The sequence below is a fragment of the Pholcus phalangioides genome, unplaced genomic scaffold, assembly GCF_987345545.1.
Source record: "Pholcus phalangioides strain wild (caught in Gottingen) unplaced genomic scaffold, Ppha-v1.0 ptg000009l_1, whole genome shotgun sequence".
Classification (NCBI taxonomy): Eukaryota; Metazoa; Arthropoda; class Arachnida; order Araneae; family Pholcidae; genus Pholcus; species Pholcus phalangioides.
In genome coordinates this window covers 45,607,157-45,632,056 of record NW_028301602.1, presented here as the reverse complement: position 1 = coordinate 45,632,056, position 24,900 = coordinate 45,607,157, and the positions used below count along the sequence as shown (strand labels likewise).

General features: G+C 31.7%; 1 protein-coding gene across 5 annotated transcripts in view; it reads right to left on the bottom strand.

Moving 5' to 3' along the window:
- Positions 1-24,900, bottom strand: part of Sec16 (endoplasmic reticulum export factor secretory 16) — a 94,902-nt gene that overhangs the window by 20,464 nt on the left and 49,538 nt on the right. For all 5 annotated transcript variants that reach the window (XM_089236358.1, XM_089236357.1, XM_089236360.1 and 2 more), the window contains 13 exons: positions 24,524-24,662; positions 23,842-24,117; positions 22,809-22,988; positions 22,476-22,593; positions 21,683-21,794; positions 21,475-21,580; positions 20,632-20,685; positions 19,377-19,463; positions 19,122-19,238; positions 18,880-18,970; positions 17,945-18,124; positions 15,687-15,877; positions 909-1,085 (listed from right to left, as the gene is read on the bottom strand). In XM_089236358.1, coding sequence (XP_089092484.1) covers positions 909-1,085; positions 15,687-15,877; positions 17,945-18,124; positions 18,880-18,970; positions 19,122-19,238; positions 19,377-19,463; positions 20,632-20,685; positions 21,475-21,580; positions 21,683-21,794; positions 22,476-22,593; positions 22,809-22,988; positions 23,842-24,117; positions 24,524-24,662 — 1,828 coding nt within the window. The remainder of the gene's footprint in view (positions 1-908; positions 1,086-15,686; positions 15,878-17,944; positions 18,125-18,879; positions 18,971-19,121; positions 19,239-19,376; positions 19,464-20,631; positions 20,686-21,474; positions 21,581-21,682; positions 21,795-22,475; positions 22,594-22,808; positions 22,989-23,841; positions 24,118-24,523; positions 24,663-24,900) is intronic.

Sequence of the window (24,900 nt, the reverse complement as noted above, 5' to 3'; positions counted from 1 at the left end):
CCAAAAAAAACCTGGCTTAAACCAAAAAAACCCGGTTTTTTGGTTTTTTTCAAAAAAACCGGTTTTTTACCAACCCTGATTTTGGGTGAATACAGCAATGCTCCTTGATTAACAAATGTCAAAATCACGTCAATTTGTTAATTTGAAATCAGAAATAGCATCTCAGGCCCCCTTCAAAATGATGTAAGTTGGGGAGAAATTATGTCAAAAAACATCAATTTTGGATGTACAAACTCCAATAATTATCGAATACCCAATGTAGCACGTTTCTCTCTTGAAAAATGTACATAAATAATAGCAAACAATCGTGCCCTACCGACAATGTTTTCTTTCCTCATGTCAGTGTTGGAGGGTTGTGTTAAAACATTTTTGCCAAACATTGCTAAGGTCAAGCTTTGATTTTCCAAAAGCATGAATATATCTTAGTTCATAACTTTAAAAGTCTGCAAAGTCAAACATTCAGAAGTCAAGGGGTGGCTGCATACACAGTGATATACATACTGCCTATATGATGATACTGAAGGAACGGGAGAAACGTATCGTTATAGATGGAATATATTAACACAATGAAAAGTGCATCAGAACCAGAGAGCAAGATCTCTGGTTCTGATTCAATTATATATAAGTGATTATTGTTATAGAATAGGGGTGCACAATCTCCAGCCCACGAGCAAAATGCAGTCTGTCAAAGCTTTCCATCTGGCAAGCAAAAGGTGTTTCTGAGAAATAGTATCAATGTGAATAACATGATAGGTACACAAGTTTCTGACCCTGTGAGTGATATATCTAGCTTGCGGACTGAAAAGGTTACGTACCGTTACAGAGGGTATTGTTATATGGGATTTTCACTGTGCATTTGCGATGAATATTAATTTATATTTTGATGCTTTATGAGATAAATTCACTACCTGAGGCCTAGTCTTTTCCTCTTTGATAACATCACTAGCTTTTCTACTTGATGTGTTTGAACGTCCTGCTGCATAGTCACTGCCAGAGCTAACAGTACTGTCATGACGATCTCTTTGAAAGCCAAGACTACTAGTACTACTTGTACGTTCTTTGTTTGTTGATTTGATACTTTGTGCCTGTTAAGAAAAAGAATGTTATATATTGAAACAAAACAAAATTAACTTCAAACAATATTTAAACTAGAACTCTTTGCTGTTTTTCTATTTCAGAGAAAGATAAATTTTTCAGCATCTTTGAAACAAGAAACCTACATTACTACATGATTACTACTAAAGTGCATCAGATGAAACATGCAACTATTTTTAACTCCCACAGAACATTTCAAAAAGAATGTGATACTGGATAAATTGATATGAGAAATGTTAGCTGTGCTTCATGAAGCCATAGATATTTGTTTCCTAAGGAAACTATATTTATATATATATGTCAAGGTAAATGTGATAAATCATATTATGCATAATCACCAATCATTTTAGTATGCTTGTTTCCCCTAAATTTACCACTTTTAGCAGCAATTATGCATAACACCAAAGCATCGTTGGTAAACAAGATAAATCATACTGAATTCATACAGTTTGTTGATTATTATGCCCTATCAACATTTAGTATTGGTAAATATGGTAAATTGGTCCCACTGCCATGATAAGATCTATTATTTAAATGACTGTACTTGTGAGCTAGAGTCTGAGCCAGATATAATGAACTCTCATTTAACAAATTTTTCCAAACATTCCAAAATAACTCCTATTAGATGAATTCTGAAATTGGACAGATATACCAAACTACTATTCAACAAATTTTATGATTACACCCTGATATAATAAATAAGTTGAGCCCAGTTAATTTTACAATTGTGCTCTGACAAAATAAACTCATTTTATGATTGTATCCCAATATATAATGAACTTTCATTTAACAAATTCTTTGATTTAACGAGTTTTTACAAGTTTGTGCATATGCAATTAGACCCTAATGTAACTAACACACACAAACTCCTATTTAATAAATTCTACAATTTAACCCCAATATATTCACCTGGGAATTGTTCATATAATTGTAAAATTCACTGATTACATTACGGCAGGGGTACTCAAACTGTGTGCTGCTGCACCCTGGTGACCCTACAACCTCTGTCAAGGGCGGCGTGGAGCTGTGACCTTGACAAAGGTTTTTCAAAGAGATTCTTTGTTAAACAGCTCTAGTTGGTGGAGCTTGCAGATAAGCATTGAATAGGGAAAAGGGGCACTGGGGTGGGGGGGAGTTTGAGAACCCCTGCAGTAGGGTATTTTTATTATGCATAATTCTCGGTAAAAGTGACAAATTCACAAAACTATTGAGATGAGTGGCAATTATGCATAGCCTGCTATTATTTTACAGTAACATATACACCATTAAACTAATTATTAGCCTCATTACATCAACACTACATGTTGAGCCACGGAAAGAAAGAGAACTGGATCTTTTTATAGTTTAAAACACCTTAATTTAGATTTCTTGTGTATGTGTGTGTGTGAACTGAAGAATCATATTAAGCTACTCTGGAAGGGGAATTTAAAACAAGATGCCAAATTAATATGAAACAACAAGATGCCAAAAAAAAGTTACAAACTATATTATGATTTGCTCACAATAATTTTTTCCCCCTTCAGGTAAAACAACAAAAAAGCCAAATAGAATATTGCAAAATAGAATTTCAATATATCAATAGAAAAAAAATCTGTTTTCCTCAAAAAAAAAATAAAATCTTCATTTCCTTAATTTAATAAAAGTGATCACAGACGAAAGTAGCAAAAAATTAAATGTTTTCATTTCACCACCAAAATTTTGGAATACTGGTTCACAAACCTGCTTATACATATTTCTACTCACAAATAAGGGGAAAAAGTTTCATTGTGCTTTTTCATAGATATGCATGATAATTTCTCAAAGAAATGATAATATGCATTTGTGAATAGCTGCTACTCAAATATACTCTAAGTGAAATAATTCAATTATGCAGACAAATATTTACCTAAAAAAAGTACGATCTCATGGAAAGTACTTTTTTCTTTTCCAAATAGCAAAATGATGATACACATACACATAGCTAACCAATTCACCAAAACCACAGAAATACTTCATACTTACAGAGTACTCTTTGAAAAGTGTTTTTGCTGCTTTTGATAAGCTTTTGTGAGACGAGGATCTTTTGTGATGCCATTCTAAAGTTTTAGAATCCTTTTCACCATTTTTCTTTCGTTTGGATGACTGAAGTTTTTGGAGGAACTTGAATGTTTTCAAGTACGAATCTATGGCAGACGGCTCTTCCAAGTTATTATCAATATTATTTATATTTGAATGCGATTGAACTAATTCACATGGTGGATCGTTTAAGGTATCTGATGAGGACTGATACAAGCTACGTTCCATAGAGGTAAGAGCTGAATCATATCTTTTCTTCTGCCGATGCACAGCAGTGGACAATTTAGCAAATTGTGTTTTTACACCTAGTGATTCACATGGTTCATCTATTGGAAATGTGCCACCAAATATCAGTGGAGGTTTTTTTTTAAATTCGTCAGCTATTAAATTTCCCAATTCAAAGTTTTCTTGTTGCTTAGCTGAGAGTTTTGTTATGATGGAAATTATTTCTTTGGTCTGAGTAACTGGATCATTGCATAATTTTTCATCTTGTGAATGCATATTTTCATCCACATCAACAGGTTCATCGATAGCAAATGTTTTTTTGCTGTGTAAGACTTTTTCTATCGGGTCACCATACCTTTTCTTTTTCTTCTTTTTTTGACCTTTACATTTGCTTTTTTCACTATTGCGATGGAAGCCAAGACTAGCCAAAAGTGAAAGTTTAGACTGTATTTTTGCTTTTGTTTTGCTAGGACTTTTATTTTCATCACTGCTTTCAGAGTCTTCATGTTGAATAGGTGGTTTTCTAGAGGTTATTCTTCGCCTGCGAAGCATCGCTTGTTGAAACTTACTTTTATCTTGACTCTGATAATGAGTAAGTGATGCGTTATCAAATTTTATACACTTTTTAGTCTTGTTCATATGCCTATATTTGCTAGATTTTAAACAAGAGCTCAATGTAGTAATATCTCCACTTAATCCCTCAGTCATAAGCATTTTCTTGTCATCATCACTAACATGGAAGTAGTTATGAAGAGGCGTACTCTGAGATGAAGAGTAAATGGCAGTATCACTTTCAGTTCCATCTTTATGCATCAGCATTTCTAAATCATCCGACTTTGCCTGATGGTGGCCATGCCGCCGCCGCCGAATACATGTGTTGCTGTCACTGAGCACTACAGAGGGAAGGGAGAGGGCAGAGCTCCATTCCTGAGAAGCAGAACATAAGAGGAAAGAGAAATGAAGAGAAAGTTGCTGTGAGATAGGACTATTACTCTTCACTACTACTTCTACTAGTAGTATAACTATGAAGATATGTCAAAAGAAAGAGGTCTGGGATAAAAGAAAAGCTAACAAGCCAAAATAAACTGTCCATGCAATTGCTCATTAAGTGTGAGCAAATGAAATGAAAAAAAAAAAAATTGTATAGATGAGCTTGAAGCAGACTAAAACATGCATGTCTAGAACATTTCCAGTTTTAAATAACCTTGAGAATTCCTAGAATTACAATATCACCATCATTATAAAGATCACTGTTTAGTAATATTTATGAACTCTGAATTTCATAGAAGATCAATAAATTACTTAAACACTAATTTTTTTCCCCCCAGGATGTTTTACATAAAAATATCAATATTGACATATTGTGACAACCACTAAAATTTCAGTAAGAGGGATATGCAGCAAAGACAACATTATCTTAGAATTTTTTTCAGAGAAGACTCAGACAGCCACAATGTTTTCTCCAAGACAAACATTTTTAATTTTGTACACATAAGAAATCTTTTCCTTTCGATTAATTTCAATTAGTGTATTTTAATTTTGCAGCTCTCAAAAAATACACCAAAAGTGGACATTAGGATCCTTCCTTCACATAGCTTATATTGTTCATATATTCCAAATTAAAATGAAAGTAGAGACTAATTTTTGCAGTGAGAAAAATATGTGGGAGATTCATGAAAGCACTATAATAGTATTAGGGTAATTAATTTGTAACTTCTCAGGATGAAACTTGACTTGCACAATAATGTCTGTTTTCTTTCATTCCACAAGCATATATTTTTTACAAAATGTTTGTAAGTTATCAACATTTTAATTCCAAACATGCAAGATATAATTCAATAATTCAAAAAAAAACAAAAACTATGTATTTTCTACTAGTGTTGCAACAGTCAGTGTCTTAGACAGTAATATCAAAGAGACTATGAGAGAACACCAAGTTTAATCAATTTTTTTTTTAATTCTAGATTTCTTTCTGGGGGAAGAGGAGGAGGGATGCATAAAGAAAAAAAATTAAACAAACCCTGACTATAATGGTACTAAAAAAAAACATTCACAGAAAAATCAAGCCCTCATGCAAGCCCTTCACCACATTGGATAGATATATTTATTTCGCTCAAAAACAGTTGTGATTAAAAAAAAAGAAAGACTAGTTCTTCAAATCTCAGCAATTTGTGCAGTGTATGGATTTAAACGCATGCAATAGTGGTTACTTTGTTCATCACCATTCATCCCCAGTCCATCTAAAAATTTTTGTCCGAGTTTTTTTTGCATAAAAGTAAAACAAAGCTAAGGTCAATATTCAGTGGATAACTTATGCATATGCTAGAGTAAAAAAATTTACATAAATCACCAGAATGAAGAATAAAGAAACCACCAATTAAAGACAAGTCAGAAAAAGAACATACAATTAACAACCTTGATTTGAAGTACTCAACAACTGGAAAACTTAGAGACCTTCTTTTGGAAAGAGTAATAAGGAATAAGATACTCGCCTAAAGTACCAAAGGATGTTTAGAGGTGTCGCAAGTTCGATACTGATTTGTCCTTGTCAGAAACTCTCCTGACATGGGGGTCCAACAGAAATGACGATCACAGAAAAAAGATTGCTACTGCAGGAAGTCCCACACTGGGGATGGGGGGGGGGATTAGTGCACCAACCTCTCAGTGAGTATAAAAGAAGATTAAAACATTGAACATTGCCGTTTATTAATCGGCAATAAATTGTAGGTTCTGGTCTAATTAATTACCAGCTCGATAAGTCGTCACCTCAAGTTATAGAAAAATTGTGACAGCTTAAGCAGAGTGCCGTCAGTTTAAATGTGTATTATTGTAAAACTTTATAAAATTTAAATATACAGTTAAACCTCCGTTTTAGAGAATAAAATAAGGCACAAAACTATTTTAGGTCCTCTATTCCATGATCTGCCACCTTCAAATATGAATTAATTTACCTTTGAATAAGGGGACACTTCTATGGGTGTCCCTTATTGAGAGGTTACACTGCATAGCATTGTATTAAAGAATAACTTGGAGTTTACTACAGTAATAATTTTTTTTTCAGATCACAAAAAAAAAAAAAAAAAAAAAAATTTACCTTTTCGAATTTTACTTTTCTTGTATGGTTTTGTTCTTGTATTTCTTGTAAGTATACAGGTGCATTTATGGTTTTTTCCAGTAATTTTCTAATTTAGACTGAACAGAGCAGCTATTAAAACAAATGACTTTTTTCTCTATCACATTTAGTGCTTTGAATTCTTCATCGGTTGTTCCTTGTGTGAACAGATGTAAGGTAATCTCGAACAGTCTCTAAAGCTTCAAGAATTTCCTCTATGTCACTTTCGTCACTTGAACTGTAATGTTGTTTTTTCTCCGACAGTTTTGCACATAACGCTTTCACGGTTGTTTCTGAACATATTGCAAGGTTGTTATCAATGTCCATATAATCAATGATATCGGGAATATTTGAGTTTTGAAGATTTATGTCATCCAATAAATTGGGTAAAGTATCAGAATCGGGGTCTTCACTTTCAACCACACTTTGCTGATCATTACTCACAAACCCTGCGTGTTTAAACACATTTTTCACTGTTTTCTGTTATATTAAATTCCAACTTTTGTGGGTATACTTAATTGCATCTAAAACGGACACTTCAAACTTTTCATTTTCTTCAACAGCTTTAAGTAAATCTTTAATAAGCAATTTTTTATAACCTCATTTGAATTCTCGAATTACTCCTTGATCGAGGGGCTGGAGAAGTGCAGTAACATTTGGCGGTAAAAATATAATTTCAATGGCTTTCAAATTTTCAAGACGAGTGTGAGCCGGGCAGTTATCTACTATGATAGCAACTTTCCTTCTTTGGTTTGAAAATTGCTTATCCAATTTACGAATTTGCTGTTCCCAAATTATTGATGACATCCAAGCATTTGAATTGCTATCATAATCCACTGGGAGGGATTTAATGTTCTTGAAGCACCAAGGTTTCCTGCTTTTTCCAATCACCAAAAGCTTTAGCTTTTCAGTTCCACCCATATTCGCACCAAGCAAAATTGCCAAACGTTGCTTACTTAGTTTACCGGCAGTACACTTTTCTCCCTTAAATGCTGAAGTCTTATCGGGCAAAAGACGATGAAATAGTCCAGTTTCATCCATGTTGAACACATCCGATTCAGAATAATGTGCTAAAATATCCTTGAGGATGTGATTTTTCCAGTGTTCTACCACACTGACATTAACACACACATGCTGCTTCCCCGTTAACTTTCCTAAAGGAAAGACTATGCCTCTCCTTGAAGCGTTCAATCCAGCCATTACTGGCATTGAAACCTTCAACATCAAGTTCCTTTGCAATTTCTAGGACTTTTTCTCTCAGAATAACAGCGGAAATTGGGACATTTTCTGCCTAATGAATTTCAACCATCTGAGAAGGACTTCGACAACTTCAAATTTTGATTTTCGCAATCATTTCCTTTGATCCGTGTAATCACTTGCCTCTATACTTCCTTTGGACGATAAAATATCGTTCAGCGTGGTCCGCGGAATACCGTATTCCTTGGCAAAAGCCGACTTCAAAACATTAGATTTTCGAAAAGAGCAACTAAATCTTTTTTCTCCTTTAAAGATAAAGATGAGAGAGTTTTCACTTTTGAGACATCATTAATTTGAAAACGTTTGTAAAATGGTTTAAAAGTAGCAATTTACTTACAGCACGTATATAGCATTCACTGATAAGAACCAGAATTTTTGGAGCTCATGTCATCATATGGCATGTCTTGACAACTGAAAGAAGATGCTTTCTTTTTTCTCGTCAAAACTGTCGTCCGCGCGCGATCATTCAATAATGCAAAAATGTCTTCTGTTTTTTCTCTTCAACTTCGGAGAATCTACGGCGGGCTCAGGCTCATGGGGGGGGGGGGCAATGGATGCATTGCATCAGAACCCCATTCCCATTTAGTGGACCACCATATACGTAAGAAGTGAAACCAGTTGACCCACCCCTAGCAACATGATGACTAATTTTCTAGTAAAAGTTTTATTTCCGGCTCCATCAATCGGGGGGGGGGGGGGGGGTGATGCTCTGGTCACTGTAAGAAAAAGGAGCTTGGAAACCACAAATCTCTTCCCATGTGGAAGCTTTTTTTTTTTATTGGAACCATAGAAACCACCATCTTTTTCTCTTTCTCAAGCTTTCCCACAGTGTTGAGTTAGCTGAAATTAGCGACGAGTAAATGAGGGTTTTATAACATTGTTATCTATGAAAACTAAACTTGGACGAAGAAAAATGATGACTTAACAAGAGTGACGACTTATTAGGGTGACAAGTTAACGAGGTTTTACTGTATCTTTCTCCTGGCATTAGGTAACCACAAGTAAGGTTTAATAATAATTTAGGGGGGGGGGATAAAAGTTTCCGGACTGCAACATCATGCTGCAGTAATGTAATGTTTCACCTAAAGACTTTATGAATGCCTCTTGTGTGCTCTAGTAAAACAAAAACAAATTAGAAATCTGTTGTCCCCCATGAAATTGGTGAAAAAAGTTGCGATACACACAAATATAAAAAAAGAAAAAAAAAATGCAATTGCCAAAAAAAAAAATTCACAGTATTGCTTGTCCAAAATGAAAATGAGCAACCAAAACATGTGGAACATGTGAGTGTCAAGCATAAATATCTAACTACTGCTAGAATAGGCAAAATGCCATGTTACATTTGCTTATCTGTTATATTTGTTATATTTGCATTGTTAAACTTAAATCAATTTTTTTTAACCATGAACAAAACTTTGCTGCTTACTATATTTCATTTGTCAGCAGGTAAGGAAGCATCAACAAAAAATTTTTTTTGGATTTTTTGGTTAACATTCATTTTTGATAACTTTTTTTCAAAATTTTTTTGTCCAATTTCATGAGAATGGCACAGACATTATTCTTGTAAAAAACGATACATAAAGGCAGTTCAATTTCTATTTAATAAGGATTCGTATAATATCTATTTTTATTTATTAAGAAAAGAGTTAGTCAAAATACAGTCCTGATTATGTGACTTATCTGGAGAATTGATCATGAGAAACAGTGAACTTAAATGATCAACTATAATGTTATGAAGAATAAGTGATTTATTTACTTTCAATAGATTGTTTATTTTAGTTTTAGTAATTCATAGTTAGCTGAAAAGTAGAATTCATTGGATCTGCACCAGATATCTAATTCATGCAGAGTTTAAAACAAAAATCAAAAACCAAAAGATGATGAAATAGAACATAAAGTTTAACTGGTGAACAACATGCAATAGGATTATGCAATGCACATCATTTGTATGTAGCCAATGTTCCAGGAATGTAGCATTAAAAAATACATCACAATGCTCAATGATTGTTACGATAATGCACAATAATTATTTTCCCCTTACACACACACACAGATGTCTACAAGATTGATTTTCATTAAACAGAAAGGTTTCTCCCTTTTCCCAAGGAAAACAAAAAATATCCATGTCTTTGTTGAACATGTGCAGATGTCAGAGTGGACATAAAATAACTTTCACTGTTAGGAGGGGATCTGTAGTCAATACACAGAATGAGATTGAATGAAATATTATATTGGGACTTTTTAGGGCATAGGAAGAGGAAATCCGCAGGAAAAACAAATTAGTTCTAAAAATCACAGATAGGGTAAATTTTGATGTTTCGAGAGTCAAAATCTAGGAAATTAATAAGAACTTCTAAACTTTTTTTTTTTTCACAAAATTAAGCTCCCAATGGTCTCAATGTATCTAAGCAAGGAAAGTTATTTTATGGGCAACCCATATAAAATATATTAAAAAAAAAAACACTGCATATTTTTACATATAACATATTCAAGAATAAAAGTCATAAAGATGGGTTGAAATCATACATATACACGAGTAATTGGATTTCAATTGGACCTAGTATGACTTTTTTTAAGTTTGATGAATTGTAGTATTGGCAAAACCATACATTAAACCTATATACATTTAAATAACATATTTATAATAACAGTAAAACAATACTAAAAAAATTTGATACTGAACTTGAGTAATACTATAATGTTGTTAAAAAATAATGTTGTTAATTGATCTTCATATATTTTTTGCCCCCCCCCCCCTCCTTTCTATAAATTACTTATTTGAATATATGTTCAATATACTGCCTTCCATTACCATATTTCTGTAGTTTTTTTGTGATTATTTGGATTTAGGGTAATTATATCAGCTCCATGAAATCTTGAATCAGATGTATATGCTTAAAAGCATTTACTGATTTTTAAAATATTATACAAATATAAAGAGTGGTAAAAAATGAAAAAAAAAAAAACCCCAATTATTTTCCCCCCTTGAAAATGGGAGATTTTAGGAAAATAAATTTATGCCATAACTGTTTGTATGTGTGTAGATTTTTTCTTCTAAATTAAGTATGTAAACTCACCTCTTCCGGGGGAAAAAATCAAGTGCAAAAAACTTTCATAAAAGAAAAATATATTTTTCTTAAATTCATAGAACATATTTTGCCAAAAAGGGAACATTAGTCGTTAAAAGATTAAATTATAGTATAATTTTCACAAAATATACTTGTATTTAACTGAACTAAAATACAATAAAAAAAAAAGAAAGATATACAATACAAAACATGTAATATCATGGCATGGTTTCACTCCAGGCATAACAGATCTCTTTTTTTGTGACATTAAAATAAACTTGCAATTACCAAATCAAAATTTATCTCAAGTTGAATTACAAACAAAGCAAACTAAATCATTTATACTTTTGCGAATTATCACAATACTGAATTTTATGACTGATTTTAGCAAAACAGTTGCACAATGTTTTCTCAGGGCATATATTTCACAGTTCAAAGGTGAGAACAAACATAAAGCTTTCTTTTATATATCAGTAGATGATACACTGATTGGAGAATTAAACATCAATGTGAATTTTCACAATTAGTTTGTGAAACTGAAACTTTGTATATGGGAAAGACATTCAACTAGATGACATATTGTCCAGAATCAGTGGACTAGTTTGTAAAATTGAGAGGCAAACTGTATACATATCACTGAGAATATAGTAGGATGTTTCATCCATCATTTTTATGTATAATACTTATGATGCTGAGAAGCATACCATTGTTCATGCAAAATGAATTTATCTCAATCTAAAATAAAGAAAAAAGTGTTTGCCAGCAAAAACAAACAACACAATGAACAAAGATGAAAAGCATTAAATCACAAAAAAAGCACAAACAAAAAAAGCTGCCAGCTGGAAGTACGCAGAAATACATTATTTAGACAAAGCCATAAGTAACTAATGAATATAGAATAAGAGTAATCATAAAAGAGAGTTTGATGTTTACTTAGAGTAGCCAATGAAACAGAAAAGCCATTTGAATAATACTTATTCAACACATATGAAGTAAATTTCTATAAATTTTGAAGTAAGCACAAGAACAATTGTCTAATTCAAGGGTGCTTATTATTCTTACTAATCCGATTCCTTTCCCTTATTTATATAGCTACTGAAATTTTATTTTTTATTTAAAATTCTATTACTTTTTCTTACGTTTTCATCAGAACAGGGATGGACTTTATATCAAAATAACGATCATGTTATCGGAATTTTAGAGTTAGGCATCAGTATTATGGTATAGCCACCTTACTCACCGGAGTTTGCTCCACATAACTTCCAAATATTCCCAAAAGTGTATATAAATACAAATGAAAAATGTTTCTCATTCTCAGATCACAGTTGCATACTACCCATTTAACAAATTTTTCACTTTACAAATGCCAAAGAGCCTCCGGTAGAAACTATATTGAAGTACAAGTGAATCAGATTTCCCCATTAAAAAGACTCACCACAAAGAGCAACAGGCACACAATGGTACAAATCTTCAATCATTACACTTCGCTCATAGTTGGAAGAATAGCTGATAGATGACAGCACTATAACAAGCATTACACAGAAACAAACTTTGCGTTAGGTTCACAACACGTACACTCACATTTCAACATGTACCAATTTGTTAGATGTTCTGCAGAGTAGTATGGACGAAGTGCGTATGTGGTTTAGTAGTAATGACAATCTGTCCTACTGACAATGATTTGATTGTAGTCTAAATTTTTCATCATACTATTCAGAATAAAAATGTGAATTTTTGAGCCATTGAAAGCAACAAATCGCAACCAAATCACTAAAGTGGACAAATCTTCAAAAAGTTGAGCACCCCTGAAATATATACAAATATTGTGCAGTCTGATAACAAATCCATAAAGTGGAATGACCGAATAGGAAAGTGTTGCCGATCCGCTGACTCTTTTATTTAAATAAAAATAATTCAAAATTTTCACCTATTTTGAAGATTTTCTCTGAAATTTAGTGTACAAAGTTTTTTTTATTTAATGACGACCATTTTTACTGAATTTTATAACAGGAAATGTTGAAGGAACTGAAAATTACATACCATTAATAGAGGTCAAGTAAAAACTAAATATTAGTACAGTGCTTTTTCCACACATATTTATTAACTATGCATGATAATACAAGGTATCAATAATTTGCAAATAGTTTAAAAATTCATAGAAATTGATAGAATTACTATATTTGAATGCGGTTTGCAAAAAATCAAATCAAATTTATTGCTATCATATAACAGTAGAAAAAAATATATATATATGAGAAAAATTTACCAAGAAGTCAATAAAAAAAATGACCCATTCTGGTAAATACTAGTAAAAATTAGTATAGAAAACAGAATATTCAACTAAAAATTCAAATTATTCAAATTAAAATAAAAATTTATGGCAACAGAGGAGTGCAATTTAAAAACAGTTGTACATGCTGCAACTAAAAATATAAATTTTTTGGATGTTGGAATCAAAGCAAAAACAACTAGATGCAGCATGTAATTAAATTAAACTGTTACATTATTTAAGAATTACATGAGCAACAGAAAAACATTAAAACAAATTTTCTATACCATCAAGTGAGAACATGTGTTGCTTGACACATTTTTTAAAGGATGATAAATTAGTATTGTGAGCGATTTCTGGTGTTAATGTATTGTAGAATTTTGGGATAGGATAAGTAAAATGTTTCTTCAACAGTGTTTTATGAGGTAACGGATGTGAATACATATTATTTAGTCTATTTGAAGATTGAGATGTGTTTAAAGGCAAGGAGAATTGACTTTTGAATAGGAGGAGAATAGATTTATATTGAAATATAATTGACGTAATGTAAGTATTCCAAGATGTTGATGAAGTTGTATTGATGGTGTAGCAAAATTATTTGTGATGATTCTAATTATTCTCTTATGGAGGCTGATTATAGGGTAAAGGGTTAAAAGGTAGTCAGAACCCCAGACAGTTAGACCATATAGTAGGAGTGAGTGAAACAAGGAGTAATAAAGAGTTAGTAAAAACGACTGATTCAAGTAAGGTTTGAGGTAGTAAAATTTATAAATTGCTAGCTGTAGTCTTTTTTGCAAGTACTTGGCATGACTCTTCAATTTAAGATTATGATTAATGTATATGCCAAGGTATTTAATTGTAGTAATTTGTTCGAGACATGAACAATAACAATTAGAACTAATAGTACAATTATGATTATGGAAAATTAAATTAGGGTAAAAGTGAATGTTAGTTTAGAAAGAGAAATTATAAACTTAGTTTTTGATGCGTTTATCTGAAGGTCGTTAGCAACAAACCACTTTTGAATTCTTATTAAATCAGTACTGATTAGGTTAGTTAGAGATTGGAAATCGTCAGCTGAGTAAAGTAATACAGTGTCATCGGCGAAAGTTATGATATTGCCATTTATGTTTAAGTTGCATAAATCATTTATGAATATTAAAAATAATAATGGTCCTAAGAAAGAGCCCTGATGAACGCCTTTCACTATTTCCAATGGGGTGCTAAGGCTATTTTGAATTGTGTTCTATGGGTAAAATAAGAAGCAATTAGATTAAAAGCATTATCTCTGATTCCGATATGTGACAACTTATTTAGTAATATATGTTCACGCTATCAAAAGCTTTTCTTGTATCAAGAAATACTCTGCATTGATTTTTTCAGATTTATCAATATTTTCAGCTATAAATTTAGTAAATGTCAGTAGAGCAGTTTCTGTGTTTCTATTAGGAAGGAATCCAAACTGATTGTTAGAAAAAAAGAAAAAAAAAACAAGAAAGAAAAAAATTATATTTTTGGTAATTGTTTCAAATATTTTTGAGATAAAAGGTAAAACTGAGATTGGTCTGAAGTTGTTAAAATCATTTGAATCTCCAGATTTATAAATAAAGTGTTACGATTAGCTGATTTTAAAGACCTCAGAAATTCACCACTAGCCATACATATATTTATTAAATCTGAGAGAATATTCAAAATATTATATGGAAGAATTTTTCAAGACCTTTGGTGTTCATTGTTTCTAATAAAGTTTATCTTCTTTAAAAAAGTTATTCTCAAAAAGGTGGATTTTTCTTTTTTTTTGGTGAAGAAAATAAATTATTTCAAATTTTTGTCGATAAAGGGCTCTACACAAAAGTCTGGCAGGAGTTACTGGACCTCAACCGTTCTTCAATCTCTTCTGTGTCTGAGACATTTGTAAAGCTTCAGCTGGCAATTTGTGGCTGCAACATATCACCAATAGTGCTTTATCCACCAATGCGAACACAATAAAAAAACCTTATGTAATTGCCAATAACAGGACAACTCAGAAATAAGTTATTAATTGTACAGCTTGCATTTCATGACTCTGATTTGCATATTTCTAGTGACTTGCTTTCAAACAGAACCTTCTATCGACAAAAATTTGAACTAATTGACCCAAACAGCAAAGAAGTTATTATGAAATTCAACTTGATATTAATTTTTTTATAACAGGGTGAAGTCTAAAAGAGCACTGTTAAATGCAAATCTCATATTTCCATTTAAAAATTTTGTAAACTCTCACTTTCACAGCACAAGTAATAGCTTCTTATGGAGAGTAATAAGAGCTTATTCATTCATCAGGGATGAAATACTGTAGAGAGATTGACCTAACATGTTTATATTAAATTATATATATTTTAATATATTTGATAAAAATTGTATAACTACAACAATTTATATCACTGTATTATTTACAATTAGAGATGTGGCTACAAACAGTTCATAGTTTACAAAAATGTTTAGCTGTGTAGCACATGCACGAAGAATGAGATATTGTTTGTTTTTGACAGTGGCATTTAAAAATATCCTAAAAAACAAAGGTACAGAATAATGACAAGAAAACAGGCATATTCTAAAAATTTACCTGATGAGGCTCTGTTGAATAAAAATCAAATCTCTTATAATTCTGAGTCGGGGAAGTTGCATAACTGGTCGGAGCAGCTGGAGCATACTGCTGTTGTTGCACATCTAAGCTTGAATTTTCCTGCGACGATTGAATATTTTGATTCCAGTGAGTTGGTGGTGCCTCATGTTGATACTGATTTGCCACTATATCTATTCATATAAAAAAAAATATTCATCTTCATAGAGCATACTGGAGATGAAGACTGTGAAAGTGCCACTTAATAAACATAAAGGTATTTTGCTTATATTAGGTTATCTTACAAAGTAATGTTATGTTTTGCATGGGCTAAGGAAAGGATTCTATCAAACCGACAAATTACAAACTAATTTTCTCTCTCAAGATTAGATTTCTACAGAACAGTTCATTGTGTGCCCATCATGGAGCAATTGTTTGATTATGACAATTCCTTGTATTGTTTTATGAGTTCAATCAGGGACATTACAACTGATGTAGTTACACAAAAACATCAGTGACATGTCTGGTTATAATGGCTGTGGTGTCTGTAGATGACCAATGTTCAATCTAAGATGCACATGCATGGCTATGTACAGTTGAAAATGTTTCACCATATAAAAAATCAGTAAATGCACTATATTGCTGTACATGGCATGTTGTCCCCATTATCCCACATGGAAAAAAACGTCTGTCCAAATAAAAATAAAAATTTGAGAGACTTGTATATGACAATATTTTGTGCTGCTATGATCAATGAATGGAACTAAAAAAGGCACAACATGCTGCAAATGTTCTCCAAACTCTACTATGTTTTAACAAGAACAGCTGCTGCACAAATACACAAACTGTTATACAGAGTATTAATCTTTTGGCATTGGGGGAATTTGTAATTTGTCCTCAAATAGAATACATAACCAAACTCAGCCATACAAAAAATTACACTCATGTGCCAAGCTGCAAATGTAATTAAGTAGTGTATTTCTGGCCTATTTGTCATGATGCTAAAGCTTTTATTATTTTAGAGGCTTGCAGCACAGGCTGATATTACACTATAAAATTTTGATACAAGTTTATTTAATAAACATGAAAAATGCAACCAGTAAGGGCATCGGTTACATTTGAGCAAATATAACTAATAGGCTTACTTTTGTTATTTTGTTCAAGTTTTATCAATTTTTACAAAACTTAGTGTAATGATAATAATGATAATTTACAAACTAGTGTAATGATAACCTTTCACAGATGATATGCCTGCATTAATATTTATTTGAAAAAAAAAAAATCTTTATTATATTGACTACAAATTTTATCACATAATATTAAAATATCAATTGAATCACATTTCAACCAATAATGATAAATTCTGAGCATATAGCAAGCATTTTCCTGACAAATATTTATTTGAGGATGATATCACTCTGCTATCCATACAAAGGTTTTTTAACAGTTGGCTGATGCAAAGATATATTTAGGAAAAAGATATAATTCAACTGCCCTTGTGGGGAATCGAATCCATGTCCTTTCACTTTCTGGGTGAACGCCTTTCATCCGAAAAGTGGAAGGACTTGGGTTTGATTCCTCACAGGCAGCTGAATTATCTTTTTTTCCTAAATATATCTTTGCATCAGCCAGCTGTTAAAAACCTTCGTATAAATATTTATTTGTACGCTACAAGAAAACAGCAATTACACGGAGGCTAAATTTCATATGGGGAAAAATGTGGCAGATGCAGTGCTTACATCAAGCTTCAGGAATGTAAAGTTATTTTCACTCATTTTTGTGGGGGGTTTTTTTTTTTGCACTGTGCCACATATGCCCCATTCTTATTTCAAGTAAACAAAAATACAGTAGTAAGTAATAAATAATAGTTTATTTAACTATATAAATATATCAAGGAAACAGTTATTTTCCGGATATTATGCTGAGGTGAGCTCGGAAAGAAAAGTCATCACGTCTCCGCCGGGACTCGAACCCAGGCCCTCTTGCATACCGGGCAACCATGCTACCATCTACACCACTGGAGACACATGAATCTGCCTTCCTAATTTCACGCACTGTGTCGTGAGACGCTGAAGTAGAGGCATTAGTAGCCTCTCTTAACTTCAGGAAATGGCCCCCGGGTGGGACGGTTTAGAGAGATATAGATGGCTTTTTTCTCAGCCAGAGATATCAAGGAAACAGTTATTTTCCGGATATTATGCTGAGGTGAGCTCGGAAAGAAATATAAATATAAATATAACTGCAACTGAATGAAGTCCTACCAGTAGGCTGTTGTTTGATTTCAATCTGTTGCTGTGCTAGCAATAACTGTGAAGGAAGCTGCTGCTGTGAAGAGGCAGGATCACTGGATGGCCACATACTACTCTGTTGATAGAATTGCTGACTATGAGGAGTGTAATAAGTAACATTTGGAGTATCAGGAAGTTGATTTGGTGTAGTAACTGCACAATGAAAAAAATTTACAGTTGCAATAAAAACAAAAAAAAGTTATGCATAATCACTTCAGTTTTTTTTTTTTGTGATCACCAATTACTATGAAAGTTTAGAATTGAACATTTTCTATTCACAAAAATAAATATATTTTAATCAAAGACATTGTTCCACCTTTGATTAAAAAATCGAAACACTACAGCAAAATTAAAATATACAATGTCTTTAATGTATTTATTACATTTTATGTTATTTGATACAGGGAGACATTATGATAAAGGAAAATCAATGTGAACTTTTTTTTTCAGATACATCTATATAGACTGCCTGACAGATTCAACACCATGAAGGCATGCAAAAAAAAAAAAAAAAAAAAAAAAATTGAAACATTAATAGAGAAACATTTTTAAAAAAAATCTTGAATTTGTACCCATCGAATGTAAGATATATAAGTAAGAAATCAAGAAATCACTGCAATGTAATTTTTAGAGCTATTAATACCAAATGTAACAAAATGGAATGATTGGAGAGATCGTCACCTTTTTTTTGATAAGAGAGAATTCTTTTTCTTTAATTAAAACATGTTTAAAATGCATATAATTTTAACACCCTCTCTTATAAGGTAAAACTTTTTAGAGTGTGTTCAAATGAGGTTGGATTAGATACTTTCTAAATTAGCAGCAGGTATAGTGATACATATTATAAAATATATGTAAAACAAAAATATTTACATTGTACATTGAAGTATTTACAAATAAGTAATTACCTTCACCAACTTCATTAAAATTATTTTCTGCAGTTCTCTCAACATAAGTCATCTCATCATGTTCAGTGGCTGGTGCTTCCAGATTCCCTTGCTAAAGATGACACAAAATACATCATCTCAAAAAAAACTTCCAATACAAACTGTGTTTTTGGGCACTGTAGTAAACATAAATAATTTCTGAGTAAAAAAACAATAAAAAGCAAAAACTTTTAACTGAAATACAACCAAGGTTTATTTATTACCTTCAAGTTTTTTAGGAAGTCTGAAAGTTCCGAAATCCATTCTGGGTCTTCTTGTTCAGTCAACTCTCCTTGACCTTGCAGATAATGTGGATCATAGTATTTTAGCCTACATGATAACTAAACAAGAAATACTCCCATTCAATTCCATTTAGTTTGAAAAAGAATCATCTGTTGACATTCCAGGAAATTTTACATAGTACTCACATGAGTAATTTAAACTTTAAAAAAAGGGTATTATTTGAAACAACTAAATACCTCATAAACTTGAGAAGTTAAATTCACAAGAGAAGGATCTGGATTTGAGGCAAAGCCAGATGCAAGTACCTCACAATAATGAAGAGCCTGAAAGTAAAATATTAATTTTCATTCGTTATAGCATCTATATGTGTTTATGTATAACACTGCACAACAGTGAAATTGTGCCCAACATGAAAATATACAATTCCGAATGATTTTGTGACCTATTGAATACAAATATCACCATGAAAAAGTTTTAAAGGCTTTTTTTAAAGATATTATCCTGTTAATTGTTAAAAAGTGCTTTACAAGGATTGTTGTATGGTTGAAAAAGTGGTAAAGACCATACAACAATGTTACCAGAGAAAATGGTCAACCTTGATGCTGGCTGACTACTGTTGGACAATTGTGAAAGATGCTCCTCATGTCCAGTACAAGCACAATGCAAAACAAAGTATGTACCAGATGCCGATAAATGAGCTATCATGCTATAATGTATTTGTGTTTTCATGTATTTATTTTATGTTTTTATGTACATTAATGCTATGCCTTTATATATTGGAGAAGTTCTATGTATTAATAGTGGTTTTTTTTGTATATTTATCTTGCTTTCTATATATGTTGTTTTTCAAGGTATTGTATTGGGAGAATCATAGCCAATGTACCTTTTTTATGGTCAGCACACCAAATTACATAAGATATGTAATATATATGTAATTTTTTATCTATTTTTGTTTTCGATAGCAGAAACATTGATTATACTGAACAACAACAAGTTGTGACAATCATTTATTTACTGAATAAAATTGTGCATGTGAAATTTTATTTATTAATGTTTTTGTATCACATTAAAAAAAAAGTATCAGACATTAAAAATATTTTCAGCGGATCCTGCTTAAGAAGTCCCAGATTAATTTTCTGCATCAAAAGATTTCTTATTTCATGTTTTCCCGCTTAAATATGCATTTATTTTTATAGACTGACAATGATGTCTTCAGTGGCATCCACCATAAAACAGCTATTTCATTCAATAGCTATTTTCACAGCACTGAACAAGGTTTGCATCATTTTGAGTAATGCGCAAAAAGCATACTCCTTGACCTAGGAATGTTGATCACGGCTTTCAAATATAAAAAAAAAACACATGCCGTAACAGAGAAAATATGAAAATTTTCTTTTAGTCATTTTCTAAGATGTTTATGGAGAAGCAGTATAATAATGTCGTCTGCGTATTTTTCTTACTGAGAAAACAAATAATTGTAAAGCCACTTACCTCATGGAAGTAACCATGATCTAGTAGCTTAGTTGCATAAATGAATTTATAACCCTAGAACAGAAAAAAAAAATAATTTACATAATACAGAAATGGTGTGATTTAACAATACATTTAAAAGAAATAGTAAATGATCATGTTTAGTTTACCTTTCATTAATTCATGAAATGAAACTGGGGTATCTTTATTAATTTTTCTTTTCTCATGGAGGAGTGGGGGGTTTGTGGCCACTAGAATGGGCTCTTGCCTGTTGTGGACAGTCTAGCACTATATTTTTTTTGCACAAATTATTTTTTAAATACAGTAAAATGTCTATATAATGATATTCAAAGGACTGGTTAAAACATATCGTTATAAATTAATTATGGTTATAGATGGAATATATTCACATTATGAAAATTGCATCAGACCACATAGTAATAAGCGCTTATGGTTAGAGGACATAACTATATAGATTTTTCACACACACACATTGTATTTATTGCTATTATAATCCCTCTTCAAAAAAACTGCAAATATTATTAAAGCTGCAGCAGTATATAATCCACATCAGAAATTTAGATTTTTTTTTTAAAATATTATCCATAATTTGAGAGTTCAATGGTTTTGAGGATGATGGACAACAATATTTGAGATAACTTTTGTAATAGGAAATTTCTTATATTATCAATGGTTCAGAGATATAAGCTATTAGACAACTATGAGGATATATATAAGTTTACAATACAACATTTGCAGAATAAAATGTCTAGAAAAAGCAATATAATCTTCTTGATTAAGCTTTATCAAATATCATATAGAAATTGGACAGTTTTGGAATAGGTCGTAACTGTTCCGACTTACCTGGAAATGATTCAAAATGAAACCAGGATTTGCTAGTGACTGCGCATATTCATAAATTTCTGTACACTGAATTGCCTCGTTTGTGGCAAATTCTTTAAAAGGAAGTCTAGAATTCAATATTATGAAAAAAATTTAAATCATTAAGAATTTAAAAAATAGGAAATTACAGAGATAACAAATCCTCAAAAATTATTTTAAAAATATTTACCTATGATCAGCACCAAGCAAGACTAATTTACTACTCTTTTGAGAGTAGTGCCCAAAATCTACCTGAGACATCAGATAACAAAAATGAGCAGCTGGAAGACATCCCTGAGCAGCTTTGGAAGAAAAAAAAATCCAAATTTGAAAAATTAAAATATTAACTATTCTTGTTACTCAATGCAGACTTGATACAACTGAAACAATGATACAATTAAAGCTATTAATACAATGAAAACCTTGCTGCAATGATGAAAATCTCCCCGTTACAATAATAAATTGCTCTGCAACAATATTATTCCAAATCTTGTTTGGAATTGCCTATAATCTAATGTTAAGCTCTTTTTGATACAACAATATCCTTTATTACAATAAATTCTTCTATAACAATATATTTTAAAGAGATTTTGAAACCACTGCAATGATACTTTTTATATTTCATTCAAAAACTGCAACGAAAGTTTCAAAATCTATTTTTAAACTATCAGGATCAATGAAACTGTGCACTGTGAAAATTTAACAAGCTTTAATTTTACTCCAAGAGTATTCTTCATAAATCTAATTTAAAAGGAAAAGTGGAAGAATATAAAAAACCACACACACACACTCCTTATTGAACTTGGGCTCACAGAGAGGTTGCCTTTTAATAGTAGTCAATGTGTAAATTTTATTTACAGTAGTACAGTATATGAGTAAAGTTTATATAAATATAAACAAATATAAGACTACATCCTTCAACATAATGCAAGATTTGCATACTAAGTTTTGCTGTATTAAGTAAATCAGGCGAAAGATTTTACCAAGAGTGTCGCCTAAAGTAGTTATACTCTTTGAATCAACTTCAGCATGTGTTGAAGGATTTGATAATATCATGGCAAGATGTGGTCTCCAATCTCCCCAATTTTTGTCAGCAACACACTGAAATTTAAAAAAATTAAGAAAGCAAATTTATTAATTATTCATTAAGTTTAAAAATAATTTTTAAGTTATTTTTTCTAGATCTCTCATTGAGATTTTAACACAGACTGGTTGAACATGAGACTAATTTATTAATCACCAATTGCTCTAGGTAGTATTTCGAAATCAAAACTAAATGTTTCAATTTAATGACTAAAACATTTTCCAATACTTACAGTAACTGCAGCAGGCTGTCTTCCAGACATCAGCTGATAAAGTGTTTGAAGTGGATCATTTATTGCTAAAGAGTTAGCAAATCTAGTCATAATGTTGGCATATGTTCGTAAATCCATTTTAGAAGCGAGAAACAATGCATGGCCCCATAAGCCATATTTCATGGCCCATTCTAATGCATCCTAAAATAGAAAGTGTTGAACAAATGTTTTGAAAATTCACAGTTTGTAATGATAAATTGTTTATTACACAAGTAAAATTATTACATAGTTTGTTTTCTTTTTAAACCAGATGTATATTTACTCTCCTTACACTTTATGAAGTCAAATAAAAATTTATAAGTCCTTCACAGCGACCTACAAGTTCAGCAATATATATAATGTTAGTATTAGTAGTTTTCTAAGTATGAATTGTGACTCGTGCGGAGGGCATCACAATTATCTGCCTATATTGATGCATTTCTGTTCAATGCTTTGAAATCACTTTCGACTATTTGGGAAAGCTTCAAAGGGAAAAGTTTGAGAACCACTGCCACAAGCTTGTGAAATCTTCCATTAAAATACAAAACCATGCACTACAAATTTTGATGTCTAGTAAACATCAGGAAAAAAAGTTTACAGAAAATTTTACAGCTTTTTCAGAACTGAATTTTTTCTTAACACAGATTCAAACATACATTTTGCTTTTAAAATTATTGGAGTACATACTGACATAGGATTAAATTATATAATTACTATGCATCAGGGTTGGACAAATTCTAGGCACCAGGTAGCCATGGTGACTAAAAAAATTAGTATTGGCACCTAAAGTTTTCTTTGTGTAGGTACTAAATAGCAGGCTGAGGTCAGCACAAAATGTTTGGAATTTACAGTAGCATATCTGCCAACATGAAAGAGGGTCACTATGCTTTGAGGTGTCAAAAGAAGCATTATTTTATACTTTTTCAGACAAAAAATTTTTTGGTGACTAAAACTTTGTTCTGGCACCTAGACATTTTGTCCAGTCCCGCTATGTATAAGTGAAATAATATATTACCTTTTTATGCCCATATAACAGAAATTCTCTGAATTTACGCGTAACTTTATCAACATCCAGTTTCTGAGAAGTGTTTAAAACTGTCCTGTCGTGAGCAACAAATATCCCTTCATCTGGGGATGAAGTATCACCAGAATGCGCAATTGAAGGTGCATCACCAGCATCAACAGGTGAAGACTCTTCACTTGGTGTGTCCAGGTTGGATTTGAACTGTGATTGATGCAATACCTCATGGTCTTTAAGCAAAAGTTCAGAAATGTCACTGCCAGCAACAGACTGGAAAGTGAAAAAAAAATTGATCAAATCTCCAATTCTTTCACAGAAAAAAGGAAGACGTAATATGCAATGAGAATAAGACATAGAAGAGTACATATATACATATATATATACTCAAAGCAGAATGTTTTGCATTGTTCTGTAACAAGCCTTCAGTTCACTGGAAATATTCTGCGATGGAAATTCTTTATTTTCTACATAGAAAATTTTTTCCTTTCAAAACATCATTATTTCATTATTTTAAATTCTTCTCGAGATCGTTCTGTAGCAGCACTGATTGTTCTGTGACGTATGCCACAGTTTTTAGTATAATCTGCTTTGGAGAAATACACAAGGAAATAAATAGTAAACTTCAAACAAAGAAGTTAATACCCTAAAAAAATTGCACTAAATATAATCAACAAACCCCATTCTGACGTAGAAGCAACACCAATAGCTCCCAAAGTAGAACATAAGAGTCTCGATCTGGTATTCCTTCTTTCTGTTTGTATAGTTTTACTTTGCTTTGGCAAAATTCTATAAGATCACCTTTATGGCTTTCTCCTCTGAAAATAATTTATGAATTTAGTTACATGAATGCAACTAAAGATCTGTATAAGTAATTTTATAATAATTACTGCATATGCTCGTAATATAAGCCATTTTTTTTTGTTTCAAAGTCTGTTCCTATAGTGTGGTGAGGGCTTATACACAAGTATTTACTGTAATTCATAATAATTTGATACTGAAGATTTGATGGAAAGTTTGTTGATTCAAAGTTGGTCTTAATTTGTATAAGAAAAA